At 49.8% G+C, this 15644-nt stretch overlaps 1 protein-coding gene across 10 annotated transcripts in view; it reads right to left on the bottom strand.

Annotated features, from left to right (window-relative positions):
* Positions 1-7213: 7213 nt before the first annotated feature.
* The window catches only part of frmd4a (FERM domain containing 4A), a 101410-nt gene continuing 92979 nt past the window's right edge, over positions 7214-15644 (bottom strand). For 8 of the 10 annotated variants that reach the window (XM_049006189.1, XM_049006187.1, XM_049006186.1 and 5 more), the window contains exons 20-23: positions 15373-15534; positions 14129-14952; positions 12691-12787; positions 7214-10515 (exon numbers count right to left, since the gene is read on the bottom strand). In XM_049006189.1, the coding sequence (XP_048862146.1) occupies positions 10422-10515; positions 12691-12787; positions 14129-14952; positions 15373-15534 (1177 nt within the window). In that variant the 3' untranslated portion in view covers positions 7214-10421. Of the gene's footprint in view, positions 10516-11053; positions 11126-12690; positions 12788-14128; positions 14953-15372; positions 15535-15644 lie in introns of all 10 variants that reach the window. The other 2 variants (XM_049006192.1, XM_049006184.1) reach the window with 1 other exon arrangement.

The following is a 15644-nucleotide window of genomic DNA, read 5'->3' as shown; positions in this document are numbered from 1 at the left end:
CTCATACTTCTTCCCTAAGTCCAGATATATCGCAGGTACAGGATATATCATTTTATCTTAGAATATGGGAACATCATTGGGGAACAGTAATTGCACTGTAGGTGGTTCTACTCCTGTGAAATGGCTTCAGAATGTCTAGGTTCTTAAATGAGTTTACAAAACAATCACCACACTTAATGCCCCCCCCCCCCCAGTCCAGCTGCCTGTACCGTAATGAATCTCTCTGCTTGATTAATGGACATTGGCCATACTAACTAATGTTTATGAATGACTGACTGGAGACTATGAATTGAAGGCATCCGTTGGCTCCCTTCAAACAAATCAATCTAGAAGCAAAAGAACAAGTGTAAAAGGTGACCTATCAGATGACATCACTTTTTTCCATGACTATTCAGGGTCACTTAGATGCTGATTGGTTCTGGGCTGATTTTGGCGGCTTTTGTCGTGTTCAGTCCTTTTAAGAGTCCATTCATCTCTGCTGTTGAGCTTTAGCTTGAACTGCTGTTCTTCCTCTCCCATGCGGCGGCTCTGTTTGATAAGTCCTGGCATGAATTTTAAGACCACTCCCCTAAACACCTTTGTCTTCGTGACCCCCCTACCCCTGCAATTCAGGTACAGCGCTTCCGCCCCCTCAGAAGTAAAACCACTTTGAAACCTCCCAAATCAAAGTCCTTGCACCCAGGCCTTTTTTATAGCTGACCCTTACTGCTACTTGGCATTCAGCCTAATATGACTCACCTTTGTAGCTGCGTTTGTAATTATCATTTAGTTACTTCAAAGTAAAAGTCATTTTATTGGGTTTCCTTTGCTACATCAGCCAAGGGTGACCACCTAATCCGTGTCAGGAGCGACACTATGAGCTACTTCAGGTTTTACTAAATAATTCAAACTAAAAGGCTCCCGTGCTTTGCTAAATTGTTTGCTCATCTTTTTCTGGTTTGTTTCCTTGATTGAACGACGCATCCAGCTGTGTCACATTAGTGAGACACGCATGATTACAGGAGACTGACCAATCAGCACACAGCAAGAACTCAATGCTAAAGTGAAATCTGGGTCCTTTTAATTGAAATGGTAGTTTACAAATCCTGTTCTAGCTCAGTGTCCCTCCTGACACCGCTTATCCTACTGGGTCGCGGGGGGTCCGTAGCCTATCTCGGAAGCAATGGGCATGAGGCAGGGAACAACCCAGGATGGGGGGCCAGCCCATCGCAGGGCACACTCACACACCATTCACTCACACATGCACAATTACGGGCAATTTAGCAAGTCCAATTAGCCTCAGCATGTTTTTGGACTGTGGGGGGAAACCGGAGTACCCGGAGGAAACCCCACGACGACATGGGGAGAACATGCAAACTCCACACATATGTAACCCAGGCAGAGACTCGAACCCGGGTCCCAGAGGTGTGAGGCAACAGTGCTAACCACTGCACCACCACGCCGCCCCATACAGTGCTAACCACTGCACCACCACGCCGCCCCATACAGTGCTAACCACTGCACCACCACGCCGTCCCATACAGTGCTAACCACTGCACCACCATGCCGCCCCATACAGTGCTAACCACTGCACCACCACGCCGCCCCGCACACTAAACACATATGATTTATTTAGTAGATGATTTTATCCAGCCTGATGCATTTCTGAATGAATGCAGAGTGCAGACATTCCTTGGCGGTTAAGGACGTCGCTCAAGGATCCAACAGTGACATCACTCTGTTGATGCTGGAGGTGTTCTGATCGCAGAGGCTGCACCCAAACCTGCTGGGCCGTACACCAACCCCAGAAAGGCTTGAACCCGGGGCCCGTTGGTGCCATAACACAATAATTGTAACTAATTGTGCTCGTTGGCCCTTTTTCATCGTTTCCATCAAGCAGGGTTTTGATAATGGTTTGACATGGGCCTGCAGGCAAATATCGCTTGAATGAGTCAGCAGTTGCACGCCTTAAATCATTAGCTGCCGGATGGGATTTGCTTGTGTCTGCCGGCCATTAGGCACTGCATCAATAGGCGTAATATAATAGCCATTAATGGGCATCGCACTAATTTAGCTTCTTTTCTCACTAAACACAATTATTCCAAATGCAATTATTGTGACAGATTTTTTTTGTGGCCATTTATTAAATGGGACAGTCTAGCCTGCAGTTGTTCAGCTAAAACTGCCGACATCCATTTCCATGACTGCTGCACTTATCCGATCCCCCAGTTACTATCGTTTCGTTCTCAATCCAAGGCGTACCTGTAAACAAACGGTACGCGCAAGGGGGCATCGGAACAAAACCTGGGGGGGGCTCGTTGTTAATTAATTATGGGGGGGGGGGGTTGGCTTCAGGTTCCTGTCACCTCGACACCTTGCCCGTAACACAAAGGGGAGTCCTTGCTGTGGAGTGAGTCGTCAGCAGACACTGACCAGAAGGGGTGACGAGTTACACTCTCAGTGCCCGACTGTGAGCTGACTCATCATATACCGAGCATCTTAGCCCGAGCTCAGCCGGTGTCTGTAAGACTGGAAGCCTTTGCTCGGATCGTGTACATGACCCCTTTCTACCAACGTACACTGCCAACACTATAAATATTACATCTGACTCAGTGTGTCTCAGCCCAGTCCTCAGGGACCACCAGACGGTCCACATTTTTGCTCCCTAACGGCTGATCTAACTGTATTGTATTAAAAATAACTGCTTGGATGTTGGGGCGGCATGGTGGTGCAGTGGTTGGCACTGTTGCCTCACACCTCTGGGACCCCGGTTCAAGTCTCCGCTTGGGTTACATGTGTGTGGAGTTTGGATGTTCTCCTCATGTCGTCGTAGGGTTTCCTCCGGGTACTCCGGTTTCCCCCCACAGTCCAAAAACATGCTGAGGCTAATTGGAGTTACTAAATTTCCCATAGGCGTGCATGTATGGTGTGTGAGTGTGCCCTGCGATGGGCTGGCCCCCCATCCTGGGTTGTTCCCTGCCTCGTGCCCATTGCTTCCGGGATAGGCTCCGGACCCCCCGCAACCCAGTAGGATAAGCGGTTTGGAAAATGGATGGATGTTTGGATGTACAATGAATTTTGGGTGTATGTAAGACATGCATCATCATTAAATAAAATCAATACTGCGATAAACAGCTTTCCCATGTTCCTTAAAGATGGGGAAGATGGAGGAAACCTGTTGCTCTCCCCAGGTTTCCCAGAATGCCCTGAGGTCCTTCACCCAGCCTGAGCTCCTGTCCCAGTCCTGACCCAGTGAGAGGCTCAGATTTCTGCCTGCTCCCCATTGACACAATGATGCTACAAACTTCCAGTGACACCTGACATTATAAAGGAGGAATCAGACTATTACAGATCATCACATCAATTATTTTTCTTTTCATTCTTTGCAGGCCATTACCTGGGCCTCATCAGTTCATATTAAACCTCTGCAGGAAGAGAGATATATTAGTCTACTTATTAATTGAGGCAAAAGCTTCTTGTTTTACTGTATTGTGAGATTCGGTTCGAGGGAGTGATAATATATTTTCTAAATCCTAAGTCCCAGCTGTGCAGGCTCAGATATGCTAAAGCGGTTCATCTCTTTGAAGAACTCAAACCACTGTAACGCAAACCCTTTTATGGACATTAGATGGCGCCACCATTTCTCTGCTCCCAGAGGTTTCAAATACATTTATAAAGTGCCTGGACAGATAAGACAGAGATTTTCAAATATTTCACATAGTATTCAAATGTGAGAAGCAGCCTTACATTCTTTATTAAGCGCCGATGTCTTATTTTTATACGCCGCACGGCGGCATCGGAACAACCAGTCATGGATTTCCAGTGATTTGAGTGGCAGAGCCTTGCTGGTGTTTGTTGAGGTTGTCTGGACGGTAAGGACATTGAGAACCTTATGAAGGTCAACCTACATACATCTATGGCAATAATTATTCCTACAAAGGCTCTCAGTGGGATAGAAACCAGAAACATTTGCAGGCACCAGGTTGCCAGACCCTGGAGAAAGCCCCCCCACCCTGCTCCCCCAGTCACATGACTCTGATCACAGCACCAAGCTTCACTTTCTTTGTTTTTTTTTGTCCTCTAGAGGCGCCAGGTCCCACATCTGGGTCACTGTGAGAGCGGCTGTAAGTGCTCATGGTGTTAGTCCCTAATCACCGAGAGATAGGTGAGGGTTCTCATGCATGTGGCCTATGTGGGTGGATATGGGACCTGTGTGTGTCATTCTGATGCAGAGGTGGTTTGACGGCACAGCGGGAAAAAAACAGGGAATGCCATCAGTTTGGGCTGTAGAGTATAAAGGCAAAGGAGGCTTCAGTCAGGGCCCATTAAATGTCTTCAGGGGTCACCTAGAGAGGGGAGGGGGCTTCAGAACGAGTTCTGGAACGTCTGGACGTCTTTCTTTGTTCTGCATTTTGGAGGAACAGGTCTCCGCATCAAGCTACTCTTGGAAGACATAAGTCTAGCCAGGCCCCTGACCTGACTCACCTACACTTGCAGGTCATTGCCCCCCCCCCCACCCCTACTGTGACTAATTATGTGGTTCAGGGCAGAGGTTGGTAGGCATGCAGCACCTATGGTGGTGTGTGAGCGGAGGTAATTTCCTACAGGTCAGTTAGTGTCACATGCCTTTCATAATATTCACGTCTTCGAATGTCTTATTTATTAGGTTGTTGGGAAAAATTACACATAATTCCAAGATGCGCCAGGCTCCTAAGGTCACATGCTGGTATGTGGGAACTACTCACTTCCTGTGGTCTCTTTGAGGTGGTTTAATTTCAGTTGCACTAAGGACACTCCGTGAATAGTGGTTTTCTTACATTCTTTTCCCTGAAAGGCAGACTTCTTTTATCTTCAGAGTGCGGGGAAAGTTCATCGGTGAACGACACGGTTTGATCTCTCAGACGGCCGGTGTTTCGCCGTCGCCCCCTGGCGTTACACAAGCTTTGAAAAGACGCTTCCGCGAAAGAAAACAATTCTCGATTAATTCTCCGCCTCATCTGGCAATTCCTTAGCTAAACGAGATCCAAGCTCCGGGAAGAAAGGAAACTGTGGAAACCGTTCTTCCCATTGACATGGATGAAAGCAGCGGAGTTCTGGCCCGGGTCCATATGGCAACGTAGAGTCGCACGATGCACGTAAATAAATAAATAAATAAATGACGGCAACTTTCTCAGAGCACGTCGATGTAACAGCTTCCAGCTGTCCCAAAACGCGAGTGCTAGGCCCCAGAGTGTTGCCATGGGAACACTGTTATGGCAACTGGATTTCATTAGCGAGGTGGCGGGCCTTGCCAAGGTCTGCGGCTTCGCGAGGTTATTTAATCCGGTGGGGGTTAGGGGTTCACAGAGAAAAGAGGGTGGGCGTGTCCCCCCGGCTCTCGTTGATGGGGGGGGGGGGGGGGTGGAGTCTGTTGGAGAGATTTGTGAAGCAATAGCAACGTCTGGAAACTTCCACGCGTGTCACTCTGCGCCTCATTGAATATCTCTTTTACGGTACCTGGTAAGGACCAAAAAGGTCAAGTGGCCAAATATCTCCTGTCTGGGTGTCTTTAATGTTAAGTGAGGATTGGCAATCGTTTGCAAACAGTTAAACATAAACCAGAAAGAAGAAATAAAAATACAAATGCAACTTATCTGCGATTTGTAGCCGATATGTTTGGTTTCCATGTTATAATATTGAGCAAACACTGCTAATCCAGCATGGGAGCAGGCGTCACCTCGACATGACGCCTCTCAAAGAAAACAGAGACCCTCAAACTTCCTCTTAAAGCCTCACCATTTGAGTCATAGTAAATATTCCCTGACAGTAAGCAATGTGAGCAATTTCCCAGAATTCCCTGCCTATGGATTCATGAGCTGTGTAGGCACCTCTTTGGCTGGGTTCCTGTCTCTTATTACACCCCCACCCCACCCCCCCATTCCCAAAATGACCAGGGATTCCAGCAGCAGAAGTGAAGAATCTTTTTTCTCTTCTTCGGAGGGCAGGTTCATATCAAACAAGGGTAGCCCCTGGCCGATGGTGGAGCTGTGGAAGACTGTCTGTATTAGCTATAGCATGGCTACACCCAGCACCCCACCCTCTCATAATAACCCCCCACCCCACGTCTGTGTGGTTTTGTTTCTGCTGAAGACAAAGGGTTGGGGGGTTGGGGTGAGACTGACTGGTGCTCAGTAAAGGTTACATAATATTAAGGTGGAGAGGCTGATTCACACAGGAGCCTAGATTAAGCTGGTCCTCGGGAGCTGGGAGGGAGCAAAAATGTGGACCGTCTGGCAGGGAGCAAAAACATGGACTATCTGGCAGGTAGCCAGTAGGAAGCAAAAATGTGGACCGTCTGGCAGGGAGCAAAAACATGGACTATCTGGCAGGTAGCCAGTAGGAAGCAAAAATGTGGACCGTCTGGCAGGGAGCTGGGAGGGAGCAAAAACGTGGACCATCTGGCAGGGAGCTGGGAGGGAGCAAAAACATGGACTATCTGGCAGGGAGTTGTGAGGGAGCAAAATTGTGGACCTTCTAGCAGGGAGCCGGGAGGGAGCAAAAACGTGGACCATCTGGCAGGGAGCCGTGAGGGAGCAAAATCGTGGACCATCTGGCAGGAAGCCGTGAGGGAGCAAAATTGTGGACCTTCTGGCAGGGAGCCGGGAGGGAGCAAAAACGTGCACCATCAGGCAGGGAGCCAGGAGGGAGCAAAAACATGGACCATCTGTGGGTCACCAAAGACCGGTCTAGAAGGTTCTTACAGCACCTGTGCTGAGATAATGAACATCCCTGGTCTTAAAAGACCTGTACATCTCAATGTGCTATTATAAAAAAAAGTGTGTGTGGTCTGGGTGTAGAGTGAAGTCATTGTTTGGTAAGACAGATGGGTGTTTGTCAGTAAACTCACTTCTTTTTTGCCTTTGCAAATAGGCAAAAATCTTAGGCTGCCAAAGATGATTCTGCTTGGATTATGCTGGTGAGAATCTATGATCTTCTGTCTGTTGATGTGTGTCAGCTTAGTTAATTCAAAAGCTCACCACAGTATTTCTGGCAACCATCCAATACACCCATTTTGCTGAACTCCACCAGCACACCTTGCTTGGGTAATCGATACTTAATGAGTTAATGAAGTCTGAAGTTAATTACTGAGGCAATGAAATTTAAGTAACACTCTGCTCGTATTTCATCCCATATGACCCACCAAAATCATACTTTGGTTAATTAGGAAAACAAATGAAATTAAAAAAATTCAATATACAGAACATTCAGCAATAATTTATTTTCATTATCTCAAGAACCACCATGTTTTCTCATCTGGAAAATTCATTATCAGTTGCCAACAACAAAGTTTTGAAAAATGTAAAGTTACTATACAAATTCTTAATAGAAAAAAGAATAAATTAACAATGGAATTAATTATTTCTTACAATTCCACATTGTTTTTTTTTCCTACAACATACATCTTCGTCTGGTTATTTGAACATGCCCTACGGTCAGATGGAGATGAGCTGTACAGTTTCACACTAACATCCTTCATTTTGGACAACTGGTAGTAGAAGTATTGACAAGTAGAAGTGAAATTCTACATCTAGTTAATAGGACAGAGGGTGGTAATCTTGTAGCACCTGAAAGGGTTTTTAAAATGTTGAAACTAAAACCTAATACTGATTTATTAAAAATAAAAAACCCAGAATCATCATTAAAATAATGGTAAATGTTTAAAAACACTCTGCCCTCCACATCAGTAAATGCTGAGTAATGTTATGTTAGTTACTTTTCTTTTAATATAAAAACCGCTAACATTTTTCAACGTATACAGCAACAGGGTGAGCGTGAAACATCCGAGGGCACAGCTTGTACTCACATTGGTTTTGAGATCAGAGATTACCACAAGTTCTAAGGTCAGGGGCAGGGAGGGTGTTAACTGCGTTATATTCAGGAAGCCCGACAGTAGGCGGTTTCTTACTTTGCGTTTCAGGATCCACGATGCACCTTTCGAGCCATGCTCGGTAACGAACAGCAATTATTCATCTTACAGGATAAAATCCCTTCAAGTTGCTATGAGTTTGCTTTCAGTGATGCTAGCCATGGATCAATTAACTATAAATCATTATAGTGATACAAGGTTTTAAGGGAGAACTGACAAGAGACATTGTGTACACCACAGGGACAACCCGGGGACACATTTTCCACCAACACTGTCCTTGCACCATTCCTCAAATAGATATTTCCCCATAAATTTAACGGGTTCTTCACCCACAGTTTTGCTCGTGTCGTTCTGAAGGCAACGTGCCTGTCCGTCTGAGCGTCCGACGACGTTTGCCGCTTCTCCAATCGGGCAGAGGACGGTCACAGGAATCTGCAGAAATCCCAGGAGACCTACGGAGGATTTACATCCTCCTCTATCGTCCAAGCTTCAGTTCCATGGCGTGTGAAGAAAGCAGCCACCTGTCCAGGCCTTCCACAGCAAGTCAGGACTCCAAAAAAAACCCACTTGAGATATGTTGGGTAAAAAAAAAACCAAACAAACATCTAAAGACCCTGTGTGTGCAGTGTGCCTACCGACCACTGGTGGCACAAAACTTTATTTTTTGTTTCTACCCATACTAAAAATAAAGGTGTGCTTCTCGATTCGGGGTATTTACCCGGTGATTAAAGGTACAGGAAATGAGGTCACAGCATGTGAGCGGAGGTGTGTGGGGAGCGGGACATGGCTAAGAAACCACAACGACAAGAAAACAGCCTTTTTTTTTGTCCTCATTCAGGAATATGGCTTCTGTGCGTCCTCTGATTTAACAGACAGAGAGGCATGGAAGGAGAAAGATCCCAGTTCTTCCACCGCATCCCAAATTCGTGTCCGACATCCGCACCATCATGGCCCGCCAGTGGGTTCCGCCGCTACCTTGGCTACGGTGATGAAGTGACGAGGCCACGTTTGGGAACCGGCTTCCTGATAGTCGATTTCCAGCTTTCTGTGGTCAAACTGAAAATCCTAAGCCTTTATCTGCCCCCTCCCCCCCCGTTGTGCCAAACAGAATTTCCCCTAAAGTCTTTTTCATTAAGCCATAAGGCAGGATGATCATTATTTATGGTGGAATGGTCAGTTTTAGGTTGAATGTAACTGCATGCCAGAATAACGTGAATGTGGCTGGATCCTGTAAACATTTGTGTTATGGGTGTTTGTGTTGCCTGCCATGTGTTTTTCTAACCACACTCCATCTGCGCAGAAACGTTTGACTTGACGGAATCATCTGGGCACAGTGATCCAGGGAGCGGCGTACGTGAGGAATCAACTGCTGCTCGTTCGCTGATCGGATTCTTCCACCACTGCCAGATGCTGATAAAAGCTTCCTGCTGTGTTGGGTAAGGCAAAGCGTTTGTCGGGGTCGGGGTCGGGGGAGAGATCTGCCACTGGTCAAGTCGCTGCTGGCTTCTGCTGGTGCCATTACAGTACGGGGCGTTGGAGCACCAAGGTGGGATAGCACCACCGTCACTCTGCTGTGGCTCTAGAAAGGACACCCACCCCCGTTCGGGAAACCAGGATTGGTACTGAGGTTTGACTGACAGATAGGTCCACCATAGAGAAATGATCACATGTGAAGACAATCTGATTCAGTCCAATGACGGGGGATCATGTGACAGGATAGGGTGGGCTCTGAAAAGGATCCTGAAGATACCAAGACAACCGAGCAAACTTACGGCGCAAGTGATTTTAACAGGGACCGTGTGTGGTCACAAAAGGCCGTTGAAGGCAGAGGGGTCGAAAACAGGGAGACACCAGGGGGCACTATGTGGAAATCTGGAAAAATTGGTGCTACCCCTGTCAAAGGGATTGACTGGGTCTTGGTTAGCAGGGAAATGTTAATGAGTCGACCCAGGATAATCTCCGGCGTGGCGCATGGGGCATGGTGAGAATCATCATCATCTAATCAAGCTCCAAGAATGCCAGAGGAGAAGCATACAATGTGTAGGGAATAACTCACCTTCAGAATGAAACAAAAATAAATCCGGACAGAACGGTAAACAAAAATAACGTACACTGGTCTTGGAGCAGGTAGGCGAAATTTCCCACAGCATCGGCGCGAACGACGCTGCGTGGTGGGTGGTGGATGACCTGGATACGGATGCCAGACTGCTAATCCAAGCACTGGCTCCTCTACAGATTAGCGTCTGTGACTCCGGCAGGGGGCAGGAGGCACCCGGTCGTTCATACAGCAACTGCTGTTGGTATGAGGGCTGGGTGGAGGCGTTGAGCCACCGGGGGCTTTGTAGAATCTGGCGAGTCGAGAGATGTAGATTCAGCGCAACCACTAGGGGTTCAGGGGGAGCATTCGTCCGATCCACCCGAAGAAGGGCTGCGGTTTAAGGAATGTGTCTCCAAGCAGAAGGTTCCAGGTCGGGAAACGTGGCCTGCAAGCTTGCCAGTCAGTCTTGAGGATGCTGAGGAGGTCGACGGCAAGCGTTCAGACCAGGGTCCCTGGCTTGGCCTTCTCCCGACCGTACCACTGGATGTCTGCTAACAGGGGGTTGTCCAGGTAGCAGCCATCGCTGAAAGGACTGCGGAGACAGACAGAGCATTAGGGCCGCGGAACTCATTTCGACGCCATTTAAGCTGTCGAAATTGCTAGCCGTTAGCTAATGACTCATGTCTAACGGCAGCACTGAGTTATAAGAGCACATTAAGTGAGTGTAAAAGGGCCCAAAATATGTAGGGGGCCCTGTATCGCCTCCGTCAAGGGCAGCCGAAGTAGCTGGAAAAACGGATCAGAACGTCACGGTACCTGGTCCCTGTAACTAATATGTTCCCAAAACTGCCAGGTGAAACACGTCGCACGCATGTCCCGCATTTCGGCACAGCCGTGTGTTCCATTTCGTTAGCTCTTTATTACCGTCACTGTTGTTTAAGTTATTAATATAACGGTTCTTTGGCGTTAAGGCTGCTGATTAATTAAGCAGGACGTGTTAATCAGCTTAGAGACAAAAACAGAAGATGGCGTAAAAGGAAGATGTTAGGTGCCAGAGCCAGCAGGGGTTACAGTTGGACAGAGAAGTGCATGCTGGGAGACACAGGTGGGGGGCAGAGCCTGTACTGTACCTCTAAGCGTCAGTACTTTGGTGAGCTGGAGACTGAGGGTGTTCCTCAGAGGGACAGCCTTCTGCCGTGTCTCTAAACCAAAAGAAGTGGAGAGGAAAGTCAAACCTGGGAGGGTTAGTAAGGGGGGGTGGAAACAGCAGGAGGGCCACACAGTTAGCAGTTAGAGTTTGGGAGTCTGACGGCTTCAGGTTGGGGGGGGGGTGCAATCCTTGGTATACGAAGGTGCGTCGGCATGCCAGGACATACAGAACTCCTCCACTGAACCACAGGACAGGCACAGGATTATCTACAGGCACAGGATTGTCACCAAATCTACAGGCACAGGATTATCACCAAATCTACAGGCACAGGATTATCACCAATTCTACAGGCACAGGATTATCACCAAATCTACAGTTTCAGGATTATCACCAATTCTACAGGCACAAGATTATCTACAGGCACAGCATTATCACCAAATCTACAGGTTCAGGATTATCACCAAATCTACAGGCACAGGATTATCACCAATTCTACAGGCACAGGATTATCACCAAATCTACAGGCATGGTATTATCACCAAACCTACAAGCACAGGATTATCACCAAATCTAAAGGCACAGGATTATCACCAATTCTACAGGCACGGTATTATCACCAAATCTACAGGTTCAGGATTATCACCAATTCTACAGGCACAGGATTATCACCAAATCTACAGTTTCAGGATTATCACCAATTCTACAGGCACAGGATTATCACCAATTCTACAGGCACAGGATTATCACCAAATCTACAGGCATGGTATTATCACCAAACCTACAAGCACAGGATTATCACCAAATCTACAGGCACAGGATTATCACCAATTCTACAGGCACGGTATTATCACCAAATCTACAGGTTCAGGATTATCACCAAATCTACAGGCACAGGATTATGACCAATTCTACAGGCACGGTATTATCACCAAACCTATAGGCACAAGATTATCACCAATTCTACAGGCACAGGATTATCACCAATTCTACAGGCACAGGATTATCACCAAATCTACAGACATGGAGGGAGTTGCTGGTTTTAGCACAGAGCTCTGAAAAAAAGCAGCCTATTCTAAGGCTGGAGTTTCTGCTCTATTTTAACGTCCAGTCCGCAGATCCAGAATAAACAGACCCTCTCGCCAAGCCCCGACTTCCTCGGCCCCTTAATCGTCCTGGATATCGCTTAACTCGGCACATATAAACATACGCATGCGAGTCAGCGAGCGAACTACCATCTGATACAGCAGGCGAGCGTGTTTATGATAGTGCCGGATAAGGACACCGCTCTGTAGTGCTTGACCTGCGGTCCGGGGAGGGGATGGGGGGGCCTTTTAAGCCCCCCTAAATTAATGTTATCTGTACCTTGAAAAAAAAAAGTTTTTAAGTTATCCCAAGACCCCCCAGTTCCACACGCATTTATACAGCAGTGGGGCGGAGCTGGACATCAGCACGTGAACAGAGAGCCGCAGGAACATTTTTTCTAGAATGTCTGATGTGCGCCATGGGGGTGATCGGGCAATTCGAGGCAGTCTTTTGTCCCATGCCTCTTCAACAAATGGGGGGGGTGTGAAAGAGGGGGGAGGATGGAAGTAGGGGGAGAGGGGGTGGGGCTCGTACCCGCTTTGCCAGCTGAGGATGTGCTGTGGGCTGCTGGGGGGCGGCGTAGCGGCGGGCTCACTGCAGGGGGTGGCGCTCCGGTGGCTGAGAGGTGAGGCTGGGAAGAACACACACACGCATGCACGGGTCAGGTGGCGGTCAGGGTGATGTCATCTCCTGTTATCTGTTTGCCAGCTGGCCAAAATTCTAACGGCAAGTGAGGCCCCCAAGCACGAGGATTTCATTTGGACATTCAGGCTCCGCCCCTGGATTTTCAGGTGCCGACTGATACGCATTGGCTGCGTGTGGTCAATGTAACCGTTGTAGGCTGCGTCCTTCGAAGGTTCACGTGACGAATCTTGACAAAAGAATCACACATTTCTAGGCCGAATGTGAAGAAGCCGTCGAAGTGGGACAGCCTTGTCGCATCGCTGTGACACATCCAGTCCTTGAATGCGACCTTGGAAGGATGCAGCCCCTGAATTTGGACACAGCCATTTTCTCCTAAATCCTGCTGAGTGTCAGTGATGGGGATTTGACACCCATCCCCCAAGTTTTGCTGACGAGAGCCACAACGAGAACCCAGCTGTGAGGGACCATCGAAGTGGGCTGCATTTAATGCGGCACTGCATTAAAAAAAAAAAGTCAGAGAGGAGAAATGCCGGATATGACCCAGGACATGCATTTCATCTCAAACGATGGAGGCCACAGCTGCATTCGATTACAGCTGGAGGGGGGAGTGGGGGGGGAGAGGGGAGTGGGGGGGTGCGTGGGAACGCCAGGAGATATGACGACAGATTTAATGTATGGGAGTGGTGTTTTTTTGGACGGCAGAAAGTCCTTGCAAACGATGCAGCCAGCAGGCCCGCCCTGACCACGATAAGTGGCTGGAAGATGGATGGATGATCTAATGTTGGCAGAAGATGTGCAGAAGACGACCGGAGGCAGCCCCAGCAGGGAGCTGGACGGCACCCAGCCCGTGACTCTGAATCTGGCTCCCTCTTATCGTGCGAGATAGACAGTGTGCCGAATTCACCCGGCTAACAACGGCGCGGGACAGATAAGCCGATTTCTGCGGGAGGCCTAGATGCCTAGATGACGCCGGCTGTGAGGAATTTTCCTCCGGTGACTTTGACCGGAAACGGAGGTGCAGGGACAGGTCACGGACATACTCAGGAATTACGGGATGCCAGGAATAACCTAAGTCCATGGCCTTGGTCTAAACACACAGAGACGTAATCGGCAGACTGTGAGGAGGGGCGAGAAGGGGAGGGAGATCTGGGTGGGGGGGTGGACATTATAGCCTGTTTGATGGACCACCCTGCCTGCGAACAATGTACAGATGCCCTACAGAAATGCCTCGGGGGGAGAGGGGGGCCGGCTCAAATTCCGGCCCCCCCACGGGCAGACAAACCCAGCCGCAGGGCATGTGAGATATGTACCAGAAATGGAGGCTCACCTGTAGAGGTCCGGGACAGCGTGCCGGTGTGGGAGGCGTGGCCCTGCAGGGTGCCGTACTCCGGCGTGTTGGACCCGCTGTGCGAGATGCTGCCACGCTCCTTAAGCGAGCTGGACGAGCGCTGGTACCAGCACCGGAGCTCCTCGGACACGGCGGTCCTGGCCCCGCCCCCGGCCCCGCCCTCACGGCCCACTGAGGGAGTCCGTACAACCTGCGAGCGTGACGGTGGCAGACGGCAGCCCTCGGGAGCTTCGTCACGCCACGCTTCCTTGTAGAGGCCGCCCGCCGTGTACGAGCTGGATGTCTTGAACTGGGCCTTGACGCTGTAGTGGCCCTCCTGGTCGCTCTCCAGGCTGCGCACCACCACAGGCGTGGCACTGCCTTCCACGTACAGCGGGTACTCCTTGATGCGGTACTGCGATGACGGCTGGCTCTGACTGTGCAGGTAGACGCCGTGGTGCCCCATGCCGCCACCGCCGTTGCGGGCTGCCAGGTTGGGCATGCTGCCCGAGTTGGAGGAGCCCAGGTGCCCGCTGGACTTGTGCCGCTGCCGGGCCTTGGAGGGCGAGTCCTCAGCCAGGGTGGAGTAGTTGGCGCTGCTGGGTGCCGGGTAGCAGTGCTCTGAGCTGGAGTGGCTGGTGCAGGACGAGCAGTCGTCTGGTGCGTCCGAGCCATTGGTGCCACGTGCCACCGGCCCGCAGAAGTCTGGGCTGCCCGTGTCCGACTCCGGGCCCAGAAGTTTGCCCTGCGACTCCAAACTGGAGCTGCGGTTCCGGAAGTGCTGGGCCAGGCTGTGCAGCCGTGTGGGGCTGAGGTCCACGGACCTGGGTAAGGGGGGGTACAGGAAAATTGTTGTGAAGCATAGCCCGTGAGGTGCCTTGGAGTAAAGGTGGGGGGTGCTGCCCGCTCGTGTCACCTATAGCATGGAAAGGCTCTGGGCACAGCAAACACAGCCTTTCAAACGAAATACGAAACATAGCCTATTAGTTATCTGCACCCTCCATCGAGGCTGTACTCCTCTGGGCTACACTCTGAGCCTCCTGGGGCGGGGCCTTGTAAGTCTGCTTACTAAAAATGGAGGCATTGTTATCTTGTGAACTTTAGCGACCTGCTCAACTGCGACTGAACTTTAATGTGAGTTTAGTGGCCCGTTCCGCCCCCACGCCGTCTGGGATGGGCTCCAGGCTCTCTGCCACCCTTGAGTGGATAACCTGGGGGGGTTACGGCTGGTGCCGGCAGCTAACCTGGTGGAATGGATGTAGTGGGGGGTGCGCGTCCTCAGGTCAGGCGTGGAGGGCATGCTGGACTGGGAGCTCCACTGGGGGAGGCCGCGGACGGGGCTGTTTTGCAAGGAGCCGCTCCCCCCGGGCTCCGCACAGCTGCCCGTGCTGGGGAAACGCCGGTGGCTGTGGGGAAGAGCAACAGCATCCCATCACCCTGCTGTACGCCCCACACACACACACCACAGGCTTCACATCAGTGTGGTTAGCGAAAGCGCCATGTCTGGGTGTGTTTA

Source organism: Brienomyrus brachyistius, chromosome 1, assembly GCF_023856365.1.
Source record: "Brienomyrus brachyistius isolate T26 chromosome 1, BBRACH_0.4, whole genome shotgun sequence".
Taxonomy (NCBI): domain Eukaryota; kingdom Metazoa; phylum Chordata; class Actinopteri; order Osteoglossiformes; family Mormyridae; genus Brienomyrus; species Brienomyrus brachyistius.
This window is presented reverse-complemented; position numbering and strand designations above follow the sequence as displayed.